Genomic DNA, 23,074 nt, shown 5'->3' with positions numbered 1-23,074 from the left:
CCATTAATCTTCTTAAAAGATATATAGCTTTTGCGGTTGATCTCCCAAGAATAAAACCAAATTGATTTTATGAGACCTTCATTTCTAACCTTAATCTTTGTTCAACTACCCTTTCCCATAGTTTCATCGTATGACTTATAAGTTTAATTCCACAATAGTTATTACAATTTTGAATATCTCCTTTATTTTTGTATATAGGTATTAAAGTGCTTTTCCTCTATTCATCCGGCATCTTCTTAGTTTTTATAATTGTATTAAATAAATTAGTTAACCATATAATTCCGTTATCACCTAAGCATTTCCAAACTTCAATTGGGATGTTATTTGGTCCCATAGCTTTCCCATTTTTCATCTTTTTTTTAGTGCAAACTGAACTTTGTTAACTCAAATTTTGTATTTTTAATCTTTTCCTCATTTGACAATTCTAAGTTTAAGCTTTCTATTTGGTTTTCATTAAACAACTTGCTAAAGTATCTTCACCATCTTTCTTTAACAGTTCTAACTTCTATTTGGTTTTTCTCATTTACAATTCTAAGTTTAAGCCGTCTAACTTCTCATTGTTCTTATCTGTGATAAATTCTTATGTGTGCTAAATTAATTAATAAAACAAAATTCATTATACACTCCATTAATCTATTAGGCACATATGACATACGAATAATATAAATATAAAATAGCTAGAAAAGAAAGAAGGTTGAAGTTGAAAAATATAGAACATAAATATCACATTACTAATATTATCAAAATAAAATATTTCCCTAACAAGTTAGTATTTTCAAATTGTTAATTAATGCATCTATTGTTAGTATTTAAAGAAACAGTAAATTTTGTATCATTGTCATCCTCATTATAATCTTTTCCCCCACTTGCCACTAGGTATATTGATAATGATATATGAAAGAGAGGGAAAAAGTGAGAAGAAAAAGTAAAAAATAAAATAATTTTTTGGTGTAACAGTCCTGTAGCAATTACGTAACGGCCATAGTGGCCTTTACGTAACGGTCGCGGTTTGTAATGGCCACTATGGCTGTGATTTTTCTTCCCACCAATTTCGCAGTGTGTAATGGTTTCGGTAACCCAAAAAACCGTTACGTAACGGCGTTATGTAACTGTCGCGGCGTATATTTAAAACCATGGGTGAGACCCACCTTTTTTTTTTGGGCACCATGTGTGGGCTTTCTCATTACATGGGATTGGTTGGCTAGTTTTCTTGCATGTTTTTTTTTGAGTGATATTAATGCTTGCAAGTTTGGTGGCAATTTTTCAAGGGCCTATGCATGCATGATGTTTGGCTGCTTGGTCAAGCTTAATGCGTGGGTATGGTTGACAGCTTCTTTTATTTTCAGGTCAAAGTTGAATTGAGTTTGCATGCATAAATGGGTGGCTTTGTTCCTAGGCAAGCATGATTGGCTAATTTCAAAGTTATTTTCTTGGCTTTAGTAAAAATGTATAACTTGTGCTGCATGGGTTATTTAATATGTTGGCCATTATGCATGTTGGGTCTATGAAAGAAGAAGTGTAACATGGTCATGTGTATGGTGGGTTTGTGAATTGTAAGTTTGAACCAAAGAATGAGAGGTTCATGCAAGGGGCTGAATGTGTGTTCTTCCTGCTGCTTTCTTTTCTTTGATTAGAAAATGTTGCGAGTTTTTTTCCAATGTTCTTAAACCTGGATCGGAAGGCGAACCAGATGGCCATCCAGTTCCAGGTTCAGGTGGTCCAACCGGTTCAACTGCTTTGGTTCGATATATATTAATATACTTTTCAGGCATCTCTTTTACATGTCTAGTGCTGTGGGTTGATTTTTACCCTTGTACCGCGGGTTAGATTCCAAAGAACCGTCTCCATTACTTTGTATTTGAAGTTTATATTTTTATTATAATATTTATTTAATTTCTATCTTGAGTGGCCATTCCTTTTCTAAAGAACCTTTTATACCTTTAATTACGATATAAAGCCAAAACCTGTAAACAGTGATCACAAGTCCCAAGACTCCCTAGTCCCTAGCTACAGCTCTATTATTATAAATAGTATACATCCCAAGTCTCAAAACCCTTTCTAATTATAATGGCATATATTTACGGTAGTTTATTTGATTTCTAATTCTTGTTTTGAGTGGTGTTCAATTTCCTGTCCCCTCCCCTTTCTGTTCTTTCAAGCCACAGCTCACTGTTCTCCCTCTCCCTCCTCATTCTTCCCTTCCCATAGTAGATTTTGCAGTGATAACTAATAGCAAACGCAAAGCTGGTTGCTGCGAACCTGTGTTGTCAGCCTAGCACAATGAAGTTGGATGAATTATTTGCTGCCATTTTCTGCGACTCTCACTCTTTCTCTCTAAAATTTTCTCTTGACAAATCATAATCTGGAAAAAAATGGTATTACTGGAGCTCGTAGTCTCTCTCTCTTTCTAAACTTTGCTCTCAACAAATCATGATCAATAAAAAAAAATGAAGAGTCTCCCATGACCCCAGTTCTGTGCAGTTCGCTGGGTTCATCCGGTTTGGCTGGTTTTTCCAGTTTTGACAAAGTTAAATTTTGATAAGAACCAGACCGAAGGATGAGCTGGGTCCCAGTTTAACTATTTTGACTGGCCGGTCCGGTTGGGTTGTTAAAACACTGTTTTTTTCACAATTTATGTGGAGAGAAGCATTAAGCTCTATTGTTGTATTGCGCTTCCTCTTGATGGTGAATTTGCTCTTTCTATGGACATAGGCCTAGTTGTAGTGTGTAGATCACATAAATTCCTTATCTTGCAGTTGTGCTATTTTTGTTAATCTGTGCAGTTGTGCCTTTGCCTTGCATTGTTGTGTGAGTGGTTCTTGTGGCCTGACAAAGTGGTATCAGAGCTGTGGTTTTCTCATTGGAAAGGTGTTCAACAAGATTGCGACAAGTAAAAGATTGAGAAGGTTGCAAATAATTAGTTCAAGCAGGAGAAATTTGACAGCAGAAAGAAGTTAAACTATGAAGGCTAATGTCCATGATGTCTTGGTAAAACTTGGCGACCCGAACTCTTACCTTGCGAGGAGAAAAAGCTAAAGAGGTGTCCAATGGTGAGTGAACATAGATGGACATGAGAGTAATTTCTAGAATCCATGTCTATAGGATGACATCATGTTGATGCACTGCTCAACCAGCAAGGCATCGGTCAATATTCTCTAGAAGTCAGTGCACTAATAGCCTTGGAAGTCGCAATTATGTTATCTAGGTGTCATCAATGTTTTAAAAGTCGAAGGCGTGAGGCGAGGCGTTTTAACCCTTAAGAGGTGAGGCATAAACCTTAAGGCACTGGGGCATAAGCCTTTTGAGAATTTTGTTTTTGGATAAACATATGCAAATAAATTACTTATATTTTAAAAATAAAGAAAAAATTAATAAAATCATAATATAATGTAAAGATGGGGGTAAGGCTTGCCGACATCCACCTCTCCCAGACCCCACTCAAAGTAGGAGCCTTGTGCACAGGGTATGGCCTTTTTTTATTAATATAATGTAAAGAAAAATAAAATATAACTTGCAAATTACTTGCTGACCATTCTAATTGCTAACTTGAATTCATTGTGCAAATCAAGACGAGATAATTTTAACATTACAAAGTTCAAATTATTTTCAAGATCTAGGATACAACTCTCAATTATATTGAAAAGGTTGAGGTTTAAGAGCTTTAGAAATCAACTCATATTATAACATTCCTTTGATATAAACATGGAATTAAAATTTTCTAGCCACATCAAACTTGCCAAAATGCATGAGCCTCAACTAAAAAGGTGTAAAAGGCGTGCCTTTTGTTCAAATTCATAAGCCTCAGTGTGTAATGTGTTCGCTTTTTTGGGATTTGGTATTTTAGATTGAACCTCAAGACATTTTAGGTATGCCTTGCCTTGAGGCGAGCCTTTTAAAACATTGGGCGTCATTATTATGGTCTAGTCATGTATGTCATTTCCTGAGTCCAAGTTTTATTATGCCAAGTTCATTCATGTGTCTAGTTCCAAAGCTCATTATGAGATTCTTTCGAGTCTAAGACATCATGATTTTCTCTTTCCATTTGGTAATAGTCATTCTCCTAGGCACATTTAATGCCCTAAACTCTTATGTACCTATATATATACATATATATGTATGTATGTATGTATGCATGTATTAGTCTAGATAATGAAGAGGACAACAAAAAATTTCCCTTTCCATTTGGTTTACTATAATGTGTGGGCAAAATTCTTGTAAGTGTGGGTTGAGTAGCACTCTTCATATCCTTCACCATTGCATTTCTACACTCGATGATCTGACTTTGCCACTAATATCTCTCTCTATTTCCCTTACCCCCTGTTTGGATTTCGGAGCAGAATTTAGGCAGGAAAGGAATCAAAGCAGGAAAGGAATCAAGGCTGGAAGTGTTGAAATGCAAGTACTGCATTTGGTTAGTCACATAGAATTACTGTTGGAATCACAGTTTCAATTCTATTCCTGTGCTTGGTATTCCTATATTGTTAGTGGAATGGAATGAAAAATAAATCTGTTGAAGCTTGATATACATGTTTGGCCCACAACCTAACAGCTTAAGTTTTTAGGTGAAGTGTTAATCTAACATGGTATCAGAGTTAGTTACCAGGAGGTCTTGGGTTCTCGTCTTGTTGCCTGGGTTTATTGTGTGGTGCTTTAAAAATTATATATTCCCTATAATGGGTGTTATTTAACAACTTTTTCTGTCCACGAGCTGTTGGGCTGCATGTGCAGGGGAGTGTTGAAGCTTGATAAGTATTTTAAAAAAATCAATTTCCAAAAATATCCCTACAAATTATTTATTTTTTAAATCATTCAATTATATAACTTTAATCCAATTTCAATTTTTTTTAAAAAATTCCATAAAATGAACTCCCAATTCTCATTATCACTCTTTCCTACTCATGCTGGCATGCAGCCCTCTGGCCATATTTCGCATTTTCGCTTCCAATCTGCACATACCACCATCATCATAAAGAAAAGTTCACTTCTTTTACTATTCAATTCTAAATAAATTTTTATCATCAATCCAGGCATAAAAAATTCTGGGTTGGAAGTCTCAATCCCAATGAAAAGCTCCACAAAACACTCTCTCCCCTGTCAAACCTATCATAATCTGAGGTTCAAATCCTTGCTTGAAAAGCTCAAAGAAGGGCTCAAATCCATTGCAGATTCTGAAAGATGTAGCTGATTGGAGGTCTAGGGAGGTCAACATATGCAGTGATGTCTGAATAGGCAGTGCCAAATCAGAAATGTTAGATTTGGAATGACATTTGGCAATGGCGCCACAAGGGAGAGAGAGCTCACTTGAGAAATCTGACTAAAGGTGCTGAAGATTGAGAGGGGACGGAAGAGAGAGGAAAGGGAAAGAGTTGCCAGAGAACTAAACACCACTGGAGAGGTCATGTTACAGCAGCAGCAAAGAACTAGTTCTCCGAGCGAAGAGATGAGTGTGTTGCGTTTGATGCTTGGGTATTTTTGAATTACGATTTAAGTAGTTTAATTGATGGCTATTTTGGTATGAATGAATTTGTTTAGGGTTATAATGGTCCTGTTGGTTTAAAGGCAGGATCACCATTCCCTAAATTGATAGAATTAGTATTCTGACCAGAATATGAGGCCACTCTTGATTCTACAAACCAAACCTCAGGAATTGGAATCATAGTCCTAAATCTGATTCCATTCCAGGCCTGATTCTGCAAACCAAACAGTGGGGTTAGTGTTCTTGGGGCTTATTCTAATATATCAGAATTTATAATTTGATGGATCGTACTTGCTATTCCTCTTGTGTTTTCAAACCCAAGTCCATTGGTTTTGTTTCCTTGACCTACCTACTGGTATTTTATACAATTTAATCATCAAATATGGCTGCCTATCCATACTTCCTTCCCTTTATAGTCATTGAGCCCATACTTCTACAAGATTTCTGACAGATTAGGGAGACAATCAACAAATGTTCCTGAGGCCATACTTCTTTCCTTCTGTCATCACTAGTCCTAGATTTTGAAGCAAGTGTTTAGATTTGCCTAGGCCAGTCAAATAGATATTGACAGCCTTAGACCACTGTACATAATGTAGGGAGAATTTTTTTTTTCTTTTGAGTGTAGGCCTTTGTTCTTGAAACTGATATCATCTCCCATATCAGACCCTGCCAACCAGCTGCACCCTCAAGCTATGCAGTATGCACAATGTATGAGCACTCACGTGCCTCTAAATCTCCACTGATTGCTATGCAGCCTCACTGTTCTTGAGCATCATCACTGAAGATAATGGAGTGCAAATATATTTAGAACATCTCCATAATCCACATCCTTCACTCCTCTGGGAAGAGCTGTAATCCCTGCAGGATACTCCTGTACTGGGTGATGCCTTTAATTTATTTTCTTAGGCCACCAGCAGCAGCAGGTCTCTGCTGGAGTCCATCCATTGCTGATGCAATCACCAGTGCTGTGTACTGCATCCTATTCCTGCTGATAATTTGCCCCTTTTCTTCTCACCACAGATCTGGAATCCTTTCCTAGGCTTCTCCCTGCAGTCAGTCGGTTACACCCGAACCCTAATATTGTTGCAGGTTACACCCCAACCCAAATCTGGTGCACACACATGGCTGTATCCAAGGTCTTAAATTTCGATTTGGACTCAAATTTTGACGTTCTAAAAGTACTGACATTTTGATAGAAATTTCAATTTCAATGTCAATTTCGATTTGAAAAAATAACGGAAATCAGTAGTAAAACATGGGATTCTTTGAGAAACTTACAAATGGTTCACAGACATAATAATGTAAGTCTTAGGACTAATATATTACAAGTTAAATATATCTATGTTGTGTATGAGGTGGAAAAGTTCTAATATTGTATGTGTATCAAAAGTTTTTGTAAGGTAATGTGCATTAAACATATTTAGTTAATACGGATGTAATTCATAAATCATTTAAATATTATTTATTATACAAATAATGATAATTTAGATATGAATGATTAAATAAAATGTTGTTGTAAGTTTATTTTTTCATATAATTTCAAAAGCACTTATAATAATCTTTTGTTTCAATAAAAATAAATAAGAGAGAAATTTCACTTCACTCCTCAATCTCTCATTTGAATTTCAGGGAAAATTTCATTGCATAGTTAATATTTCGACAAGTTTCACTAAAATCTTGAGATTTTGATAAATTTCGGATGATTTGTTGAGAATTTGATGGAAATTATGCAAGATGGAAATTGATTGCCATTTTGATTTCAAGGGTGACGGAAACTGGAAATTTTGATGGAAATTTCAATCATTTCGTGGAAATTTAAGACGATGGTCATATCTGTACTGTAACAAAACTTTGTCTTTTCTACCTAAGCCCAATTACACCTTCATCTTAGGCAGAAATAACCCATAATCGAAATTCAAAACCCAGGATTTCTAAACCCATTCCTATCTAATCTGTTTGGTTTAAAGCACCCACCGACCCACAATACCTGCTGATACAAGCTGGCTTGTATGCTCCTGCATAACTTTAACCTGTGGGCATTTACTCCAAGTCACTTTCTTGCCCGTACTTGACAAACTTAAAATTGGAAAATGAAAAAGCAGTCAGGAAAGAAAAAAGAGGATGTCTGCTTCGACTTTTATCATGAATCCTCTTCAAGGTATGCTCCTGCATAACTTTAACCTGTGGGCATTTACTCCAAGTCACTTTCTTGCCCGTACTTGACAAACATAAGATTGGAAAATGAAAAAGCAGTCAGGAAAGAAAAAAGAGGATGTCTGCTTCGACTTTTATCATGAATCCTCTACAAGGAAAATGGTGAATTGTGGTAGGATTCCATCTTTGAATAAGAAGGACTTAATCAAGGCTCTAAGCTGGACTGCTATTTGGCAAAGGAAGTCCCCTACATCTAAGATCATCATTTAAAGCTTTATTATACCAGCTTGTACATGAACTGTATTTTTAAAATTTTAGTGAATAAGGAATTTATTTAAAAAGTGAATACAAAAAGTATTCAATAAAAAAAAAAAAACAATGACAAGTCTACAAAGAGACTTCTATCCGATGGATTACAGAGCAGTAAAATCTTGAAAAGAAGAGAACAAGCACCTCCCAAAGTTTGCATCCATCCAAAAAGAGACTCCTAAATGCAAAATTAAGCAGTAAACTTGGGCTTGGTGGATGGACAAGATTTGTGTCTACCTAGGCTCCTAGAGTTGGGAATTTGGATAGGATTTTCAGTTAGAAGTATTTGAAGATAGACGGAGGAAGTGGATTAGGGGTTGTTTTAATTCTATATTTTGAGTGATTTTTAATGGCCAACCTACAGCTTGGTTTTTGTGTTCAAGGTGTTTATGTCAAGATTATCCTTTGTCTTCCTTTCCATTTATTTTACTTGTTGATATCTTGAGTCGGATGCTATTGAGGTGTGATGCTTTGGGTCCTTTTGAAGGAGATTTCTGTGAGTAGGGAGGAGGAGGTTGTTTCTCATCTCCAATTTTATGATAATAGTAATATTATTCCTTTTTTAAAAGGTAGCTTAAGCTGTTTTAAGATGCTTTATCTGTGTTATAGCCTTTTGAGATTGTTTTAGGCCTTAAGATTAATTTTTCTGACTGTAGCTTGGTCGGATTAAATTTGAGTTAGAACATCTTTTAATTATGAAGGGGAGCTTAGGTGCAATAAAAAAGTTGTCGCAGGTTCGAGGTATGGAAACAACCTCTTGCAAAAATGCAAGGTGAGGCTGCATAATATAGACCCATCGTGGTCCACCCTTCCTTGGACCCCTTATACGCGGGAGCTTTGTGCACCAGGCTGCCCTTTTTTTTTTATGAACATTTCTTCATTATAATTCTTTAGCTGGTTGCCTATGACTCAGACCTTCCTTTTGGAGGTAATATTTGTCCTACTTCTTTTGGGATCCTAATGTAGAGCAAGTTGTTGAGAGGTTAGATGGTGGAAGTTTAGCTATTTTGTTTTTGGTGGTTGAACCTTTTTAATCCAGCTTGTCTGTGTTTTATTCCTATTTATTTGTTGTCACTTTCTAGGATCCTTGTTAGAAGTAACTTTGAGGAAACTGAAATGATGAGAGATATTCTTTGTCTCAGGTAAGGGAGGTAGGAAAGTTCTTTTAGTTAGTTGGGAGGTTGTAAGGAAGCCTAGATCTAAAGGAGTATAGAAGGAAATTTTTTAGAGGAAGGTTGTTGTGGTGTTTTCCTTTATAAATTAAAGCCCTTTGGCATAAGGTAGGCTCCAAAAAATTGATGAGAAATTTTCTTCAATCTTGGATGAGTCATAGGAAAAATCTTTAGTTGGTTGTGAGATTGCAAGGAAACCTAGATCGAAAGAAAGATTAGGGATTGGAAGCTTAGTGTACAAGAATCTCTTTCGAGGGAAGGTGTTGTAGAAGTTTCTGTTAGAAATGAATCCCGTTGGCATAAGTCAATTAAAAGCAAACATGGGCTCAATAGGAATGTTTGGTATTCTATAGGGTTACTCCACTTTTTGATGCATTCCCGTGGTTATATAATCTTCCCCCATTCATGATGCTTGTATTACAAATTTCTATAGTTGGGATGACTAAGGGCCCATTTTGTTGTGGAGAATATTTTTCCATTTTTATTTTTTAGTTTTCCAAACAATTATAAAGATTTTAGCTTATTTTTAAAATTTTCAAAAATTATATAAGGTAGTATTTGGGATCTCATGGATTTTGAAACTTGAATTTGGATTTGTGTAAATTTTGAAGAAACTCAATACACAATCCACACAAATTTAAGTTCAAGATCCAAATTTCATGCTCCCATATGCAAGATGCGGGTTAGAACTCTAGAAAATAGTAAGAAGATGGTTTCCAAATTTTCCATATAAATTGGGAAAATTGGAAAACGAGGTGGTATTTTTGTAATTATTTGAAAAAAAGAAATGAAAAATAAAACTATTTCATCAAAGCAAATAGTGCCAAAATTTTTTATTGTTCATTTATTTCATACAAATGTTGTAAAAGTGGAAAATTAGTTTTTTTTTTTTTTGTAATCTTTTTAAAAATTCAAATAGAAAATAAAAACTATTTTCCACACCTAAACTGACCCTAAGATTTCCTATAATTTATCGTGCTTTTGCAACCTTAATGGTTGGAAGGTGAATGAATTGAGTTCTTTGAAGTCAATTCTTGATTTGTGGCAGGTGCTCTTTTCTCTGGATAAGAGAATCTAGTGTTTTGATAGTTACTGTTGAAATGTGGAAAAGAAAACTGAATATTCCACTAACTTATGAAAAGGATTACATTTCCTTTAAATAGATGATAATTCTGATCTAATTACTAGGGATATATACAACCTACTGAAAATAGAATATCCTATTTAAAATGGAAAGCAGTAAAATAGGAAAAACTATCTACAGAATCGGGTAACATGTTGCCCAAATCCCCTAGGATCGTGGAACCAAAAATAGCTAACAAATCAACTGATTTGTTAGCTGTAAATCTCCTAAAGATCAGCCTCTAATTTAGGCTAACAGATATCTAATAATTCTACACTCCCCCTCAAGTTGGGCTGTAAATATTGATTAGGCCCAGCTTGGAACTCAAATCATCAAAATTTGTTCTTGGCAGAGCCTTGGTAAGGATATCAGCTGTTTGGAGACATGTAGGCACATACAACATCTTGATTATTCCTTCCTCTATTTGTTATTTTATGAAATGTTGATCAATGTCCACATGTTTTGTTCTATCATGATGCACTGGGTTCTTTGCAATGCCAATGGCTGACTGATTGTCATAGAACATCTTCATGGGTTCTTCACTAGAAATCTTTAATTCCTTTAGAAGCCGTCTTAGTCATATTCCTTCACAGATTCTGTGTGCCATTGCCCTGAATTCAGCTTCTGCACTGCTTCTTGACCCAACTGATTGCTTTGCCATGTAACTAGGTTTCCCCACACATATGTGCAGTACCCAAAAGTTGAACTTCGATCATGTTTTGATCCTGCCCAATTTGCATCACTGAATACTTCAAGATCTCTTGTTTGATTCTTCTCAAAAAATAATCCTTTACCTGGTGTTAGCTTCAGATATCGTAGGATTCTATAAATTGCCTCCATATGTTCTTCATTGGGATTGTTCATGAATTGACTCACCATATTGAGAGAGAAGCGAATATCAGGTTGGGTGTGAGACAAATATATAAGTTTTCCAACTAGTCTTTGATATTTGCCTTTATCCACTGGTGCGCTATCTTCCTTGGCTCCGACTTTGGTTGTTGAATCCATAGGAGTATTTGCTGGCTTGCATCCGAGCATCGCAGTCTCTTTCAAAAGATCTAGAACATATTTCCTTTGGGAGACAAAAGATTCCCTTATTTGACCGTGCCACTTCCATGCCTAGGAAGCATTTGAGATTCCCAAGGTCCTTGATTTCGAATTCTTTAGCTAGAAGACTTTTGAGACTACTCATTTCCTCCTCATAATCTCCCGTTAGAATGATGTCGTCCACATATACAATGAGGATTGAAATTTTTCCTTCAGGAGAGTATTTAACAAACAGTGTATGATCTTATTGACATTGAGAATAGCCATACCTCCTAACTACCTTTGTGAATCTTTCGAACCAGGCTCTTGGGGATTGCTTGAGCCCATATAAAGATCTTTTGAGTTTGCAGACTTTGTTGTGTGTAGCTTGTATCTCGAATCCAGTACGAATTTGCATGTAGACTTCTTCAGCTAGGTCTCCATTGAGGAAGGCATTCTTGACATCTAGTTGGTGAGGAGGCCAATCTAAATTTGTTGCAAAAGATAAGAGGACCCGCACTGTATTTAACTTGGCTACAGGGGCAAATGTCTCTACGTAGTCGATTCCATATGATTGAGTGAATCCCTTTGCTACCAGTCGAGCTTTGAATAAATAAACACTTCCATCTTCATTGTATTTCACAGTGAATATCCATTTGCAACCTACTAGACGTTATCCAGTTGGTAATTCTTTGATCTCCCATGTTCCATTCTTTTCTAGTGCACTAATTTCTTCCCAGACAGCAGACTTCCATTTAGGTGTACCAAGAGCCTCTTGTCTATTATTAGGAACCTGGATTTTATCAAGGTTGGCAACAAAAGATCTATAATTCGATGACAGCCCCTGATATGACACAAAAGTGTATATTGGGTGTTTTGTGCATGATCTCACACCTTTTCTCACAACAATAGGACAATCACTATCATCATTAGTTGACTTATTATGGGAAGTCTTGGGATTAGAGTTACTTGGTGGATTTTCACTTGATCTAGAGCTCAGATCAGACTCTTGTATTTGCTCAAGGGATGCTTGTTGTTCTATCTCCTTTTGGTTCCTTCCCTTCGTGAATAGGTAATCAACTCATCATTTTTTGTTGGTTGAATAGTGTCCAAATGCTGATGTTTCATGGGAGATTCTAAGATGGCACGTGAAGAAGAAATGGAGTCAGTAGTTGGAATATATTCAAAAATTTATGATCGGTGAGAAGGGCCATAATCAGTAGAAGGGTGAGATAATTCTTCAATATCCCAAATCTGAAATTCCTGTGTAATCTTCCCCTGAATTTCAGATTTGAGGTAATATGGTTGTTGCTGAAAAAAGGTGACATCCCAAATCTACAACTCTTGTATTACGTTCAAAATTGGTATAAATAAAAAATTGTAAATGAATTATAATGTCAGTCAGTTTATATCAAGCCATAATGAGCCTATAATTAGCCTATCTATCTATGGCATGATTCTTGTATTATAGCTGTAACTGCCATGTAATTAGCTGCAGCCATGTAACTGTCATGTAAGTAGCTGCAGCCATGTAACTGCCATGTAATTAGTTGCCATGTAACTACCATGTAATTAGTTGCTGCCATGTAACTGCCATGTAATTAGCTCAAACGTTGCTATGTAATGAGAAGAACCCTCACAAAGAAGGGATTCAATACAATTGATATGGTATCAGAGCCTAAAAATTGAATTAGGTTTCCTAGGTCAATTTCTTTCGTGATTGTGAGGGTCGTTGAGTCACCTTAGGTAGTTTTCTTTGGTTTCGGCAATCTTTGGGCACTAGAGGTTCATTGTGGTGTGAGTTTTGTGGCTATCGGTAGTGTCTGGGCATCATTGTGGTGTTGCTAAGACATTTTTGGGTGGTGGTGCTGCCAAGACATTCTTAGGAGAATTTTGTTCAGTAGTTTCTGTGCATAATTGTGGTGTTGTAGAGACATTTTGGTGTGAGTTTGTGGCTGTCTGAGAGACCTGGAGGCTGTCGGCTTGATCTGGGGTGGCTGGTTGTGCTAGACCAATTGTATTGTACACACGGTTGCTTCTCTAGGCAGGTAATTGTTTTGGGTTTTTTTTCTTTGTGTTGGGCTGTTTGGGCTTTGCTGGTTGGACTGGTTTTGACCTGCTTCTAGTGTATTAAGCAAGGGGGGTTATTTTAAGTCAATTGTTTTTGTGATGTATTGGGCTTGTGGTTTGTGCTTTGTTAGTTGGTGTTTTTCGCATTTTTTGTCTTATTTTTTATTGTTGTGTTACGGTTATCATGACTACCAACTCAGATTTTTGTGGCGTGCACTTCACGAGTAAAAATTATGGTACTTGGGAATTTCAATTCCGTGTATTTGTTATGGGAAAGGAGTTATGGGGTCATATTGATGGTAGTGACCCGACTCCAACTGAGCTTCCTAATTTGGCTTAGTGGAAGGTCAAAGATGCTAGAGTAATGTCATGGATCTTAGGATCTGTTGATCCTCAGATTGTCTTATATCTGAGGCCGTACAAGACTACTAAAAGTATATGAGAATTTTTGAAAAAAGTTTATAATCAGGACTACATAGCCCGACCTTTTCAGTTGGAATTTGAGATTGCCAATTACACTCAGGGCGATCTCTTCATTCAAGATTATTTTTCTCGGTTTCAAAACTTATGGGGTGAATTTGCTGGCATGGTTTATGCTAAGGTGCCAGCTGCATCTCTATTATTTTCTGATTTCCATGTTTTGAACTTTGCATCATCCTTGATTGGTTGGGCTGCAACTCCTGAGAGATAATCATCCTTTCCCTTTCTGCATATAAACATCATCATGGAATGGGACCATTGGAGATAGTTATTCCCATTAAGTTTGTGTCCTGTAATGGGCATGAGGTTGCTATCTGAACTGCTGCTGTTGCCTGAGACCATGACTTCCTGATTGGTGGTGATGTCTGAGATTGAAGAGGTGGAGTCGCATCTAGGGGTGAGCAAAATTCGGTGAAAACCGAATTAACCGAATTAACCGGCCAAAATTGGTCGGTTCGGTTCGGGTAAAAATCCCGGTTCGGTCGGTTCGGTTATAATTCCACAAAATTTCGGTTAATCGGTTTCGGTTCGGTTAAGGGTAAAAAAATTTCGGTTAACCGAATTACTAATTAATTAGATTTTAAATATAATTTATGAATATAAATTTTGCTTATGCAAGTGCATGAAGGAGTTTAATTAACATATTTTGATTCTTTGTTTTTACGGTAAAATATTATTTTCATTAATAAAATTAATAAATAAGGTATTTAATTAAGTTAGATTTGGTTTTAAAAAAAATTTATAATTGTATTATATTTCTAACAATTAATTTTAAATGATTTCGGTTAAAATCGGTTAACCGAATTACCCGAATGGGCAATTCGGTCGGGGTCGGTTCGGTTTCCATCGTCAATTCGGTCGGTTCGGTTAATGGTTTTATTTAACCGAATTTTTCGGTTAATTCGGTTAATTACCCGAATTTAACCGAACCGACCGTTTGCTCACCCCTAGTTGCATCTGCTGGTGGCCATTCCGTATTTGGTCATATGGGAAGATTAGGGTTCAGAGGATGCTCTGATACCATGTTGAAATGTGGAAAAGAAAACTGAATATTCCACAACTTATGAAAAAGATTACATTCCCTTTAAAAAGATGATAATTCTCATCTAATTACTAAGGATATTTGCAACCTACTTAAAATAGAATATCCTATTTAAAATGGAAAGCAGTAAAATAGGAAAGACTATCTACAGAATTGCGTAACATGCTACCCAAATTCCCTAGGATCGTGGAACCAAAAATAGCTAACAAATCGACTAATTTGTTAGCTGTAAGTCTCCTAAGGATCAGCCTCTAATAAAGGCCAACAGATATCCAATAATTCTATAGTTATAGGGACAAATAAGGCTTGTCGCTTGATCCGTGTAAGCAAAGGTATGGGACTATTCTGCATTTTTTTTTTTTATTCTGTGTTGTCCTTATGATTGGAGGTTGTGGAATCTTATCTTAAACTTTGGCTAGTGTTAGATGTCCATTCTACCTAAAAGTTAAAGCGGTTAGGTCGGGTATAACAAGTGTTAACACTCCTGCCATACAAGCAGCTCAATTGCATATGGAGAGATAAACACATGATATGAAACACCCATTATAGGTAATAAGGTGCTTTTTAAACAACCAAACAATAGTTCGAGCAACAAGACTTGAACTCATGACCGCCTGCCAACCAAGGACTCAAATTTCGACTTTGACTAAAATTTTGAAGCTTAAAAAATATGGAAATTTCAATTTAGATTTTAAAAAATAATGTAAATTAGTCATAAAGATTGGAATTCTTTTATGAAACTTTAGAAATGGTTAATAGACATAGTAAAGCAAATTCTAGAACTATTATATTATAAATTAAGAACATCAATGTCAGTTATGTTGCATGTAAGGTGCCCTAGATGTCTAATATTCATATTAGACATATTCAGTAATTTAAATGAAATTCATAAATAGTTAAATATTCTCTATTATAGAAATAAATATAATTTAGATATAAATTGTTAAATTAAACGTTTTGGCCAATATCTAAGCTTAATTGTTCATATAGTTTATGGATTCCTTGTAATAATCTTTGGTTAAATAAAGCGTTGTAGCTGATATCTAAGTTTATTTTTTCATATAGTATGAGAATCCCTTATATTATAGTAATCATTGGCTTCAACCAAAGAAAAAAAAAAGATAAATTAATAGAGAAATTTCACTTTGTGCTTAAATCTCACATTTAAATCCCAAGAAAATTTCGTAGTTAAAATGTCGACAAGTTTCACTAAATTTGTCAGGTTTTGATAAATTTCAGATGATACATTGAAATTTTGAGGGAAATTTTGTAAGATGGAAATTAACTTACGTTTTGATTTCAAGGGTGATGGAAAGCAGAAATTTCAATGGAAATTTCAATGATTTCGTGGAAATTTAAGACCATGCTGGCAACCATGGTTTTGATACCGTATTTGATTTCCACTCTACCTAAAAGCTTAAGCTGTTAAATTGTAGGACAAATCAAGCCCTTACAGTTAGTATATTGGGTCTTCCTGAATACTGCTGGCAACCATGGTTTTGATACCATATTTGATTTCCACTCTACCTAAAAGCTTAAGCTGTTAAATTGTAGGACAAATCAAGCCTTTACAGTTAGGATATTGGGTCTTCCTGAATACTGTAGAAGAGTTGCTTGTCAATAGATTTTGGGGATTCAAGCAAAACAACGATTGTAGGATTTTATGAGATTATGCTTTAATGTTAATGGTGTGGTACATTTGGTTACAGAGGGACTTGAGGGTCTTTAGGGACGTTACTCTTCCCTTTCATTTTTTCTAGGATAAGGTGGGATTCTAGGCCTTGCCTTGGTCTGAACTTTAGCGGCTAGCATTTTTGCAGAGGTCAGTGTGAGTAACATTCAGAGTGATTGGAGATATTTAGTATGCTGAGTTTTACTTGCTTTGCTTCGCTTGATTGTATTATTTTTTTCACCTTTATTTTTTATTATTTATGAGTGGACTTTTATCCTCTGTTTTGTATATTCTTTTCCTATTTCTCATTCTAGTTTTTTTTCTTATTAAAAAAAGACTCTGCCTTAGTTTTTTTGAGGGGTTTCAATTGCTTGCCCTTTACAGGATGATCTATGTGATGGTTTATCTCCTATTTTTGGCTTTGTAAATTTATATTTTACTTGTTGACTGTCTGAATGTAAGAGAACTGTGTTTATGTGATTGATGTGTCCTCCTTGGAGGAGGAATATTGTGCATATGCTTACTATTATATAAAATTTTCCTAGGGTGGAATCACCTCATCTGACCTTGCTACAAAAGCTCTAGAAGCAAAACAGGCCAAAATAGTTGGACAAGCCCTAGCTGGTGTTCCCTTGTGGCAGCTTGGTCCTGAAAGTAGACATCCAGGCGTTCCATATATTGTTTTCCCAGGTGAGTTGACTTTACCACATTTTTTGCTAATAGCTCTCATAAAAATGTAATTTTTGATCCGTGACATATAAGTGAACCTCTATTAGGTAATGTTGGTGACAGCAATGCACTGGCAAGAGTCGTGAAATGTTGGGCCCGTCCTGCCAGATTTTCATCAACGAAAGAGCTCCTTCTTGTAAGAACTCCTAAGATAAACATGTCATAGTTAACTTATCCAAATCCTAACAATATATTTTTATAAACAGAATGCAGAAAAAGGTGGTTATGCTATTGGAGCATTCAATGTTTATAATTTGGAAGGAGTTGAGGCAGTCATTGCTGCTGCCGAGGAAGAAAAAAGTCCTGCTATTTTACAGGTGAGAATAAGTACAGTTAAGAAATAAGATGCTAGATGAATTATTTAGACATGGCTATGTCTTCTCTAAGCATGTGATGTGGCAACAACCCTAGATTTAGTTGCACACAAGCAACTATGTTTATGTTTTCTTTCCATTTTTTTTTTTTCCCTCTTTCTGGTGTGAAGTAGGTTTGTGTCTTCAAGCTTTCAGATGATGAAAATTATAAAAGTTCATTCCCCAAATTGGAGACAAATTGAAAGAGGCCAAGGAAAGCAAAAATAAATGATAGGCCCTCATCTGTAAGATCAATCTCCTTTTAAACCTGTATCTTCAAGGGGTGGTCATTGCCCCTTACCTTTGCATTGCTATAGAGTTGAGTTTCTTAAGGCACTTCAGGCCTTTTAATCTGATTGCTTCAAAGTTTTCAGTGAGATTGGCATTGTTAATAAGATGTTTTTGATTTTTTCTTTCTTCTTCTTGCTTCTCTTTCCTATTCTATTTTATGAGGAGATGCTTTGTACATTTGTTTTAACTTAATGAAATTTCTCCATTCTTTTATAAAAGAAATTGTAAACTGAACTTGAAAAAATATGCTAATTATTTGGGTTTGCTTATGCAATACTCATTTTGCCATATTCTCGGGATTCATACTAATGAAGGTGTGGTTAAGTCACCCTTTAGATCATGAAGGAAAGGACAATGAAAAGAAAAGGCTCAAAAGTTAGGAATTGAATCCCTTCTTATGTGTTGTGCAAATCAATGCGCAGCGGAAAACTGAATCACACAATGCAGTAACCAACGATGAACAATACAAAAACACAATCACATAGATTATATGAAAGCAACAAAACAATGACACAAAGGATTTATGTGGTTCACAAATGCCCATGCTCACGGGAGCAAACTGCTGTATTTTTCACTATCTTGTGTCCAAAGACTTTGAGTTACAACATGCAACATTGTATATATAATAACCCTCTTCAACACCCCAGAGGTTTTCCCCCCGAAACCCAAACAATTCAACTTCACAATTCAAAATTTGAAAATACAGCGCTGAGTAACTGTGCAAAACCGTCGACGGTTGAGTCCCGAGACCAAACCGTCGATATAACTTTGCAAAGTTGTCGACTGTTTCTTCCTGTAGCAAACCAGCTTCTCTGTTTTTCCACCATGTTTTCTTTGTACATGTGTTCCACTCAAAATATGAGCCATATATTACAACAATCTCTACCTTGGCGAATATACACCCCTTAGGAGAAAACAAAAACATGACTTGTAGCTCCACCTGGGACAATAGGTTGGGATGTCTCTCATCTAGCATCTGGAGACATTAAGCAAGTCCAAGCAATACTTGAACTTATCCATGGTAACAGACTTTGTCAACACGTCTGCTGCATTCTCAAAAGTGTGAACTTTCTCAAGCAAGAGTTCACCAGAAGAAGCCAATTCCCGGATCCTGTGAAACCTCACATCTATGTGCTTAGTCTTCGCATGATACACCTGGTTCTTTGCCAAATAAATGACACTCTATCACAACACATTTGAACCCCACCTTGTTGGATACCTAGCTCCTTGACCAATCCTGTAAGCCACAAAGCTTCCTTGGCAGCTTCAGCGACTGCCATATACTCTGACTCAATTGTTGATAATGCAACTAGGGATTGTACCATGGACCTCCAACCATGGTTTTAAATTTCCACGAAATTATTGAAATTTCTATCGAAATTTCTGATTTCCATCACCCTCGAAATCGAAATGGCAATCAATTTCCGCCTTGCATAATTTCCGTCGAAATCTCAGCGAATCATCCAAAATTTAAAGAAATCTCAAAATTTTAACGAAACTTATCAAAATTTTATCTATACAATGAAATTTCATCGGAATTCAAATGAGAGATTTAGGAGTGAACTGAAATTTCTCTTTTAATCTATTTTATTTATTTTATCGAAACGAAATATTATTACAAGTGCTTTTGAAATTATATAAAAAAATAAACTTACAGTAACATTTTATTTAACCATTCATGTTTAAATTATCATTATTTGTATAATAAATTATATTTAAATGATTTATGAATTTCATTTGTATTAACTGAATATGTTTAATGTACATTATCTTACAAACATGTTTGATACACATACTATTTTACAACTTTTCCATCTCATACAAAAGATGTATTTAATTTGTAATATATTAGTCCTAAAACTTATATTATTATGTTTGTTAACCATTTCTAAAGTTTCACAAAGAATTCCATGCTTTATTACTAATTTCCGTTATTTTTTCAAATCAAAATCGAAATTGACATCGAAATCGAAATTTCCGTCGAAATTTCTGTACTTTTGGAGCTTCGAAATTTGAATCGAAATCGAAATTTAAGACCTTGCCTCCAACAAATAGGCCCTCCTACAAGGGTGAACACATACCCTGTTGTAGATCGCCTGTCATCCAAGTCCCCTGTATAGTCTGCATCCACATATCTCACAGCTGATGGATCACTCTGTTGTTTGCCGAATATGATTCCATAGTGTGTAGTACCCTGCAAGTATCTGAAAATCCACTTGACTGCATCCTAATGTTGTCTGCCCGGATTTGAAAGAAACAAACTTATCACACTGACAACTTGTTCCAGATTCGGTCCTGTACATACCATAGCATACATTAATCACCCCACCGCACTAGTAATGAGACCACCTTGTTTGTGTTAGGATCCCACAACTTGAACCCTTTCACACCTTTTTGATATCCCAGAAAAATGTACCGTCTAGACTTTGCATCAAGCTTCGATCTCTCCTCACTAGAAACGTGCACATAAGTTGGACATCCAAACACTCTCAAACTAGAGTAGTCTACCACATTACCTGTCCACACCTCCTCTGCAACATTCCCATCTAGAGATGCCCTTGGTGATCGATTAATCAAGAAAAACGTCATACTCACAGCCTCGACCCAGAAGTTCTTAGCAAGCCTTGCATTCAACCTGAGACACTGAGCCCTTTTAGCAATGGTTCGGTTCATCCTTTCCACCACACCATTAATGTTGTGGTGTCTTGTGTGCTGTGAAATGTCTTCTTATGCCATGCTGCTCGCACAACTCCATGAACCTCGAATCAGTGTACTTAGTTCTATTGTCTGACCTAAGACATTTAATCTTTCTCCCGTTCCGGTTTTCCACCTCAGTTTTCCATAATTTAAACCTGAAACACGTCTCTGACTTGTGCCGCATGAAGTATACATAGACCCTTTGTGAGTAATCATCGATAAAACTCACAGAGTACATGTCCTCCTCATGATGCTACCCTTATTGGTCCCTAAACATCTGAACGAATGTGGTCAAGCATACCCTTCATCTTGTATTTGGCTGTCTTGAACTGCACTCTGTTTTGTTTTCTAAGAACACAATATGTGCAGGAATCAGCCTGCATGTTTTAACACCCTTCAAAAGATTTATCTTATGAAGCTCCATCATTCCATGCTCACCCATATGCCCTAACCGCATATGCTACAACAGTTATTTGACTCAAAATCTGCAACTGCAGCTCCATCTACAACTGTGATACCCAATAGTGCATAGATATTTCCCACTAATTTTTGCCCCTTCATCACCATTAAGACGCCTTTATACACCTTCATTACCCGACTTTTGGACTTGTAACTAAACCCGTTACAATCTAAAGTGCCCAATGAAATCAAATTCTTCCATAGATCCGGTATGTGACTAACATCACATATTGTTCTCACAACACCATCAAACATTTTAATTCTGATATTCCCTATTCCAACAATTTTGCATGAAACATCATTTCCCATTAGAATAGAACTAGAATTTACTGACTTGTAGGTGCTAAACCAATCTTTATTTGGTGTCATGTGATAAGAGCATGCCGAATCTAGGATCCAAGAATCCGTGAGACGATCTGAACCCCATGAAACAGAAAGCATATTGCCATCACCGCTCTTTGAGTCTCCTTCCACTACATTCGCCGATTTTGAAGAACCCTCTTGATTTTCTGCATTCTCCTTCTTCCTCTCTGGACATTTCGGTTTTATGTGCCCCTTTTTCCTGCACTTAAAACACCGTATGTCCTTCCTAGACTAGGACCGAGATTTATTATTACTTGATCTGCTTTGGAACTTGCTTCTCCCACGTTCCTGGTTACCCTTCACTACATGCCCTTCACCTTGTGAAATCTCATTGCTGGCTTTCTTCCTTTGATGAAAACCTAACAAGCGCTTGTGACCTCCTCCAAATTCAGGGTTTCTTTTCCTCACGTTAGAGTTGTAACCATATTTTCAATATGAGATGCAGGTACGGAATTCAGTAGCATCAACGCCTTGTCTTCTTCCTCGAACTTCACATCAACCCGCATCAAATCACTTATAATCTGTTTGAATACATTGATGTGTTTGTTCAAATCCGAACCCTCTGCCATCTTAAGCCAATACAATTTCTGCTTAAGATACAACTTGTTCGTCAAAGACTTGGACATATACTGATTTTCTAGTTTTTGCCAAATTGTCGCCAGAGATTCCTCATTCATGACATGATACAACATGTCATCAGCCAGACAAAACCTGATAGTCGCCACAGCCTTCGCTTCCAACTCCTTCCAACTTGTTTTGTCCATACCTTCCAGTTGACTTCTGTATAATGCCTTCACCATACCTTACTGCACTAATAGATCTGTAACTCTCCTCTGCCATAGTCCGAAATTTCTTGATATATTGAACTTTGCAGAAGAAATCCTAGAAGCCATTGTAACCAATTGCTCTGATACCAATTTGTTGTGCAAATTAATGAGCAGCGGAAAACCGAATCAAACAATGCAACAACCAACGATGAACAATACAGAAACACAATCACATAGATTTTATGAAAGCAATAAAACAATGACACAAAGGATTTACATGGTTCGGCAATGCCTACGTCCATGGGAGCAAACGACTGTAATTTTCACTATCGTGTCCAAATATTTTGAGTTACAACATACAACATTGTATATATAATAACTCTCTTCAACCCCCCCAGAGGTTTTCCCCTCGAAACCCAACCTATTCAACTTCCCAATTCAAAATTTGAAAAGACAGCGCTGAGTAATTGTGCAAAACCGTCAACGGTTTCAGACAAACCTTCGATGGTTTAGTCCTGAGACCAAACTGTTGATATAACTCTGCAAAGCTGTCGATTGTTTCTTTTGAACCTAAACAAAACCATGGTTTTAGACAAACCATCGCTGGTTTTTTTCCTGCAAACCAGCTTCTCTGTTTTTCCACCATGTTTTCTTTATACATGTGTTCCACTCAAAATATGAGCCACATATTACAACATTACGCAATTTCAATATCTTCCTTTTCTCCACACTTTCTCATATTTAGAGATGCAGGTCTCATGGATACAGCAAAAGTGAAGATGAAATAACATGGAATTGCTCCATACAAGAGGTGTAAAATTCATCCCATTTACTTTCTCAAATACAAGTTTAATTGAACTTTTTGAAGTTTCTTTCACTGCTGTATGAGAT

General features: G+C 36.3%; 1 protein-coding gene across 2 annotated transcripts in view; it reads left to right on the top strand.

Annotated features, from left to right (window-relative positions):
- Positions 1-23,074, top strand: part of LOC131161483 (uncharacterized) — a 140,134-nt gene that overhangs the window by 106,039 nt on the left and 11,021 nt on the right. The window contains exons 34-37 of one of the 2 annotated variants that reach the window (XR_009138483.1): positions 17,070-17,214; positions 17,301-17,389; positions 17,460-17,570; positions 17,763-17,851. Coding sequence is in view for 1 of the 2 variants with exons in the window: in XM_058117273.1 (XP_057973256.1) it covers positions 17,070-17,214; positions 17,301-17,389; positions 17,460-17,570 (345 nt within the window). In the remaining variant the exon portion in view is untranslated. The remainder of the gene's footprint in view (positions 1-17,069; positions 17,215-17,300; positions 17,390-17,459; positions 17,571-17,762; positions 17,852-23,074) is intronic. The other variant, XM_058117273.1, reaches the window with a different exon arrangement.

Source organism: Malania oleifera, chromosome 8 (genome assembly GCF_029873635.1).
Source record: "Malania oleifera isolate guangnan ecotype guangnan chromosome 8, ASM2987363v1, whole genome shotgun sequence".
Classification (NCBI taxonomy): Eukaryota; Viridiplantae; Streptophyta; class Magnoliopsida; order Santalales; family Ximeniaceae; genus Malania; species Malania oleifera.
Note: the sequence above shows the minus strand (reverse complement) of the source record. Positions and strands in the feature narration are given on the sequence as shown.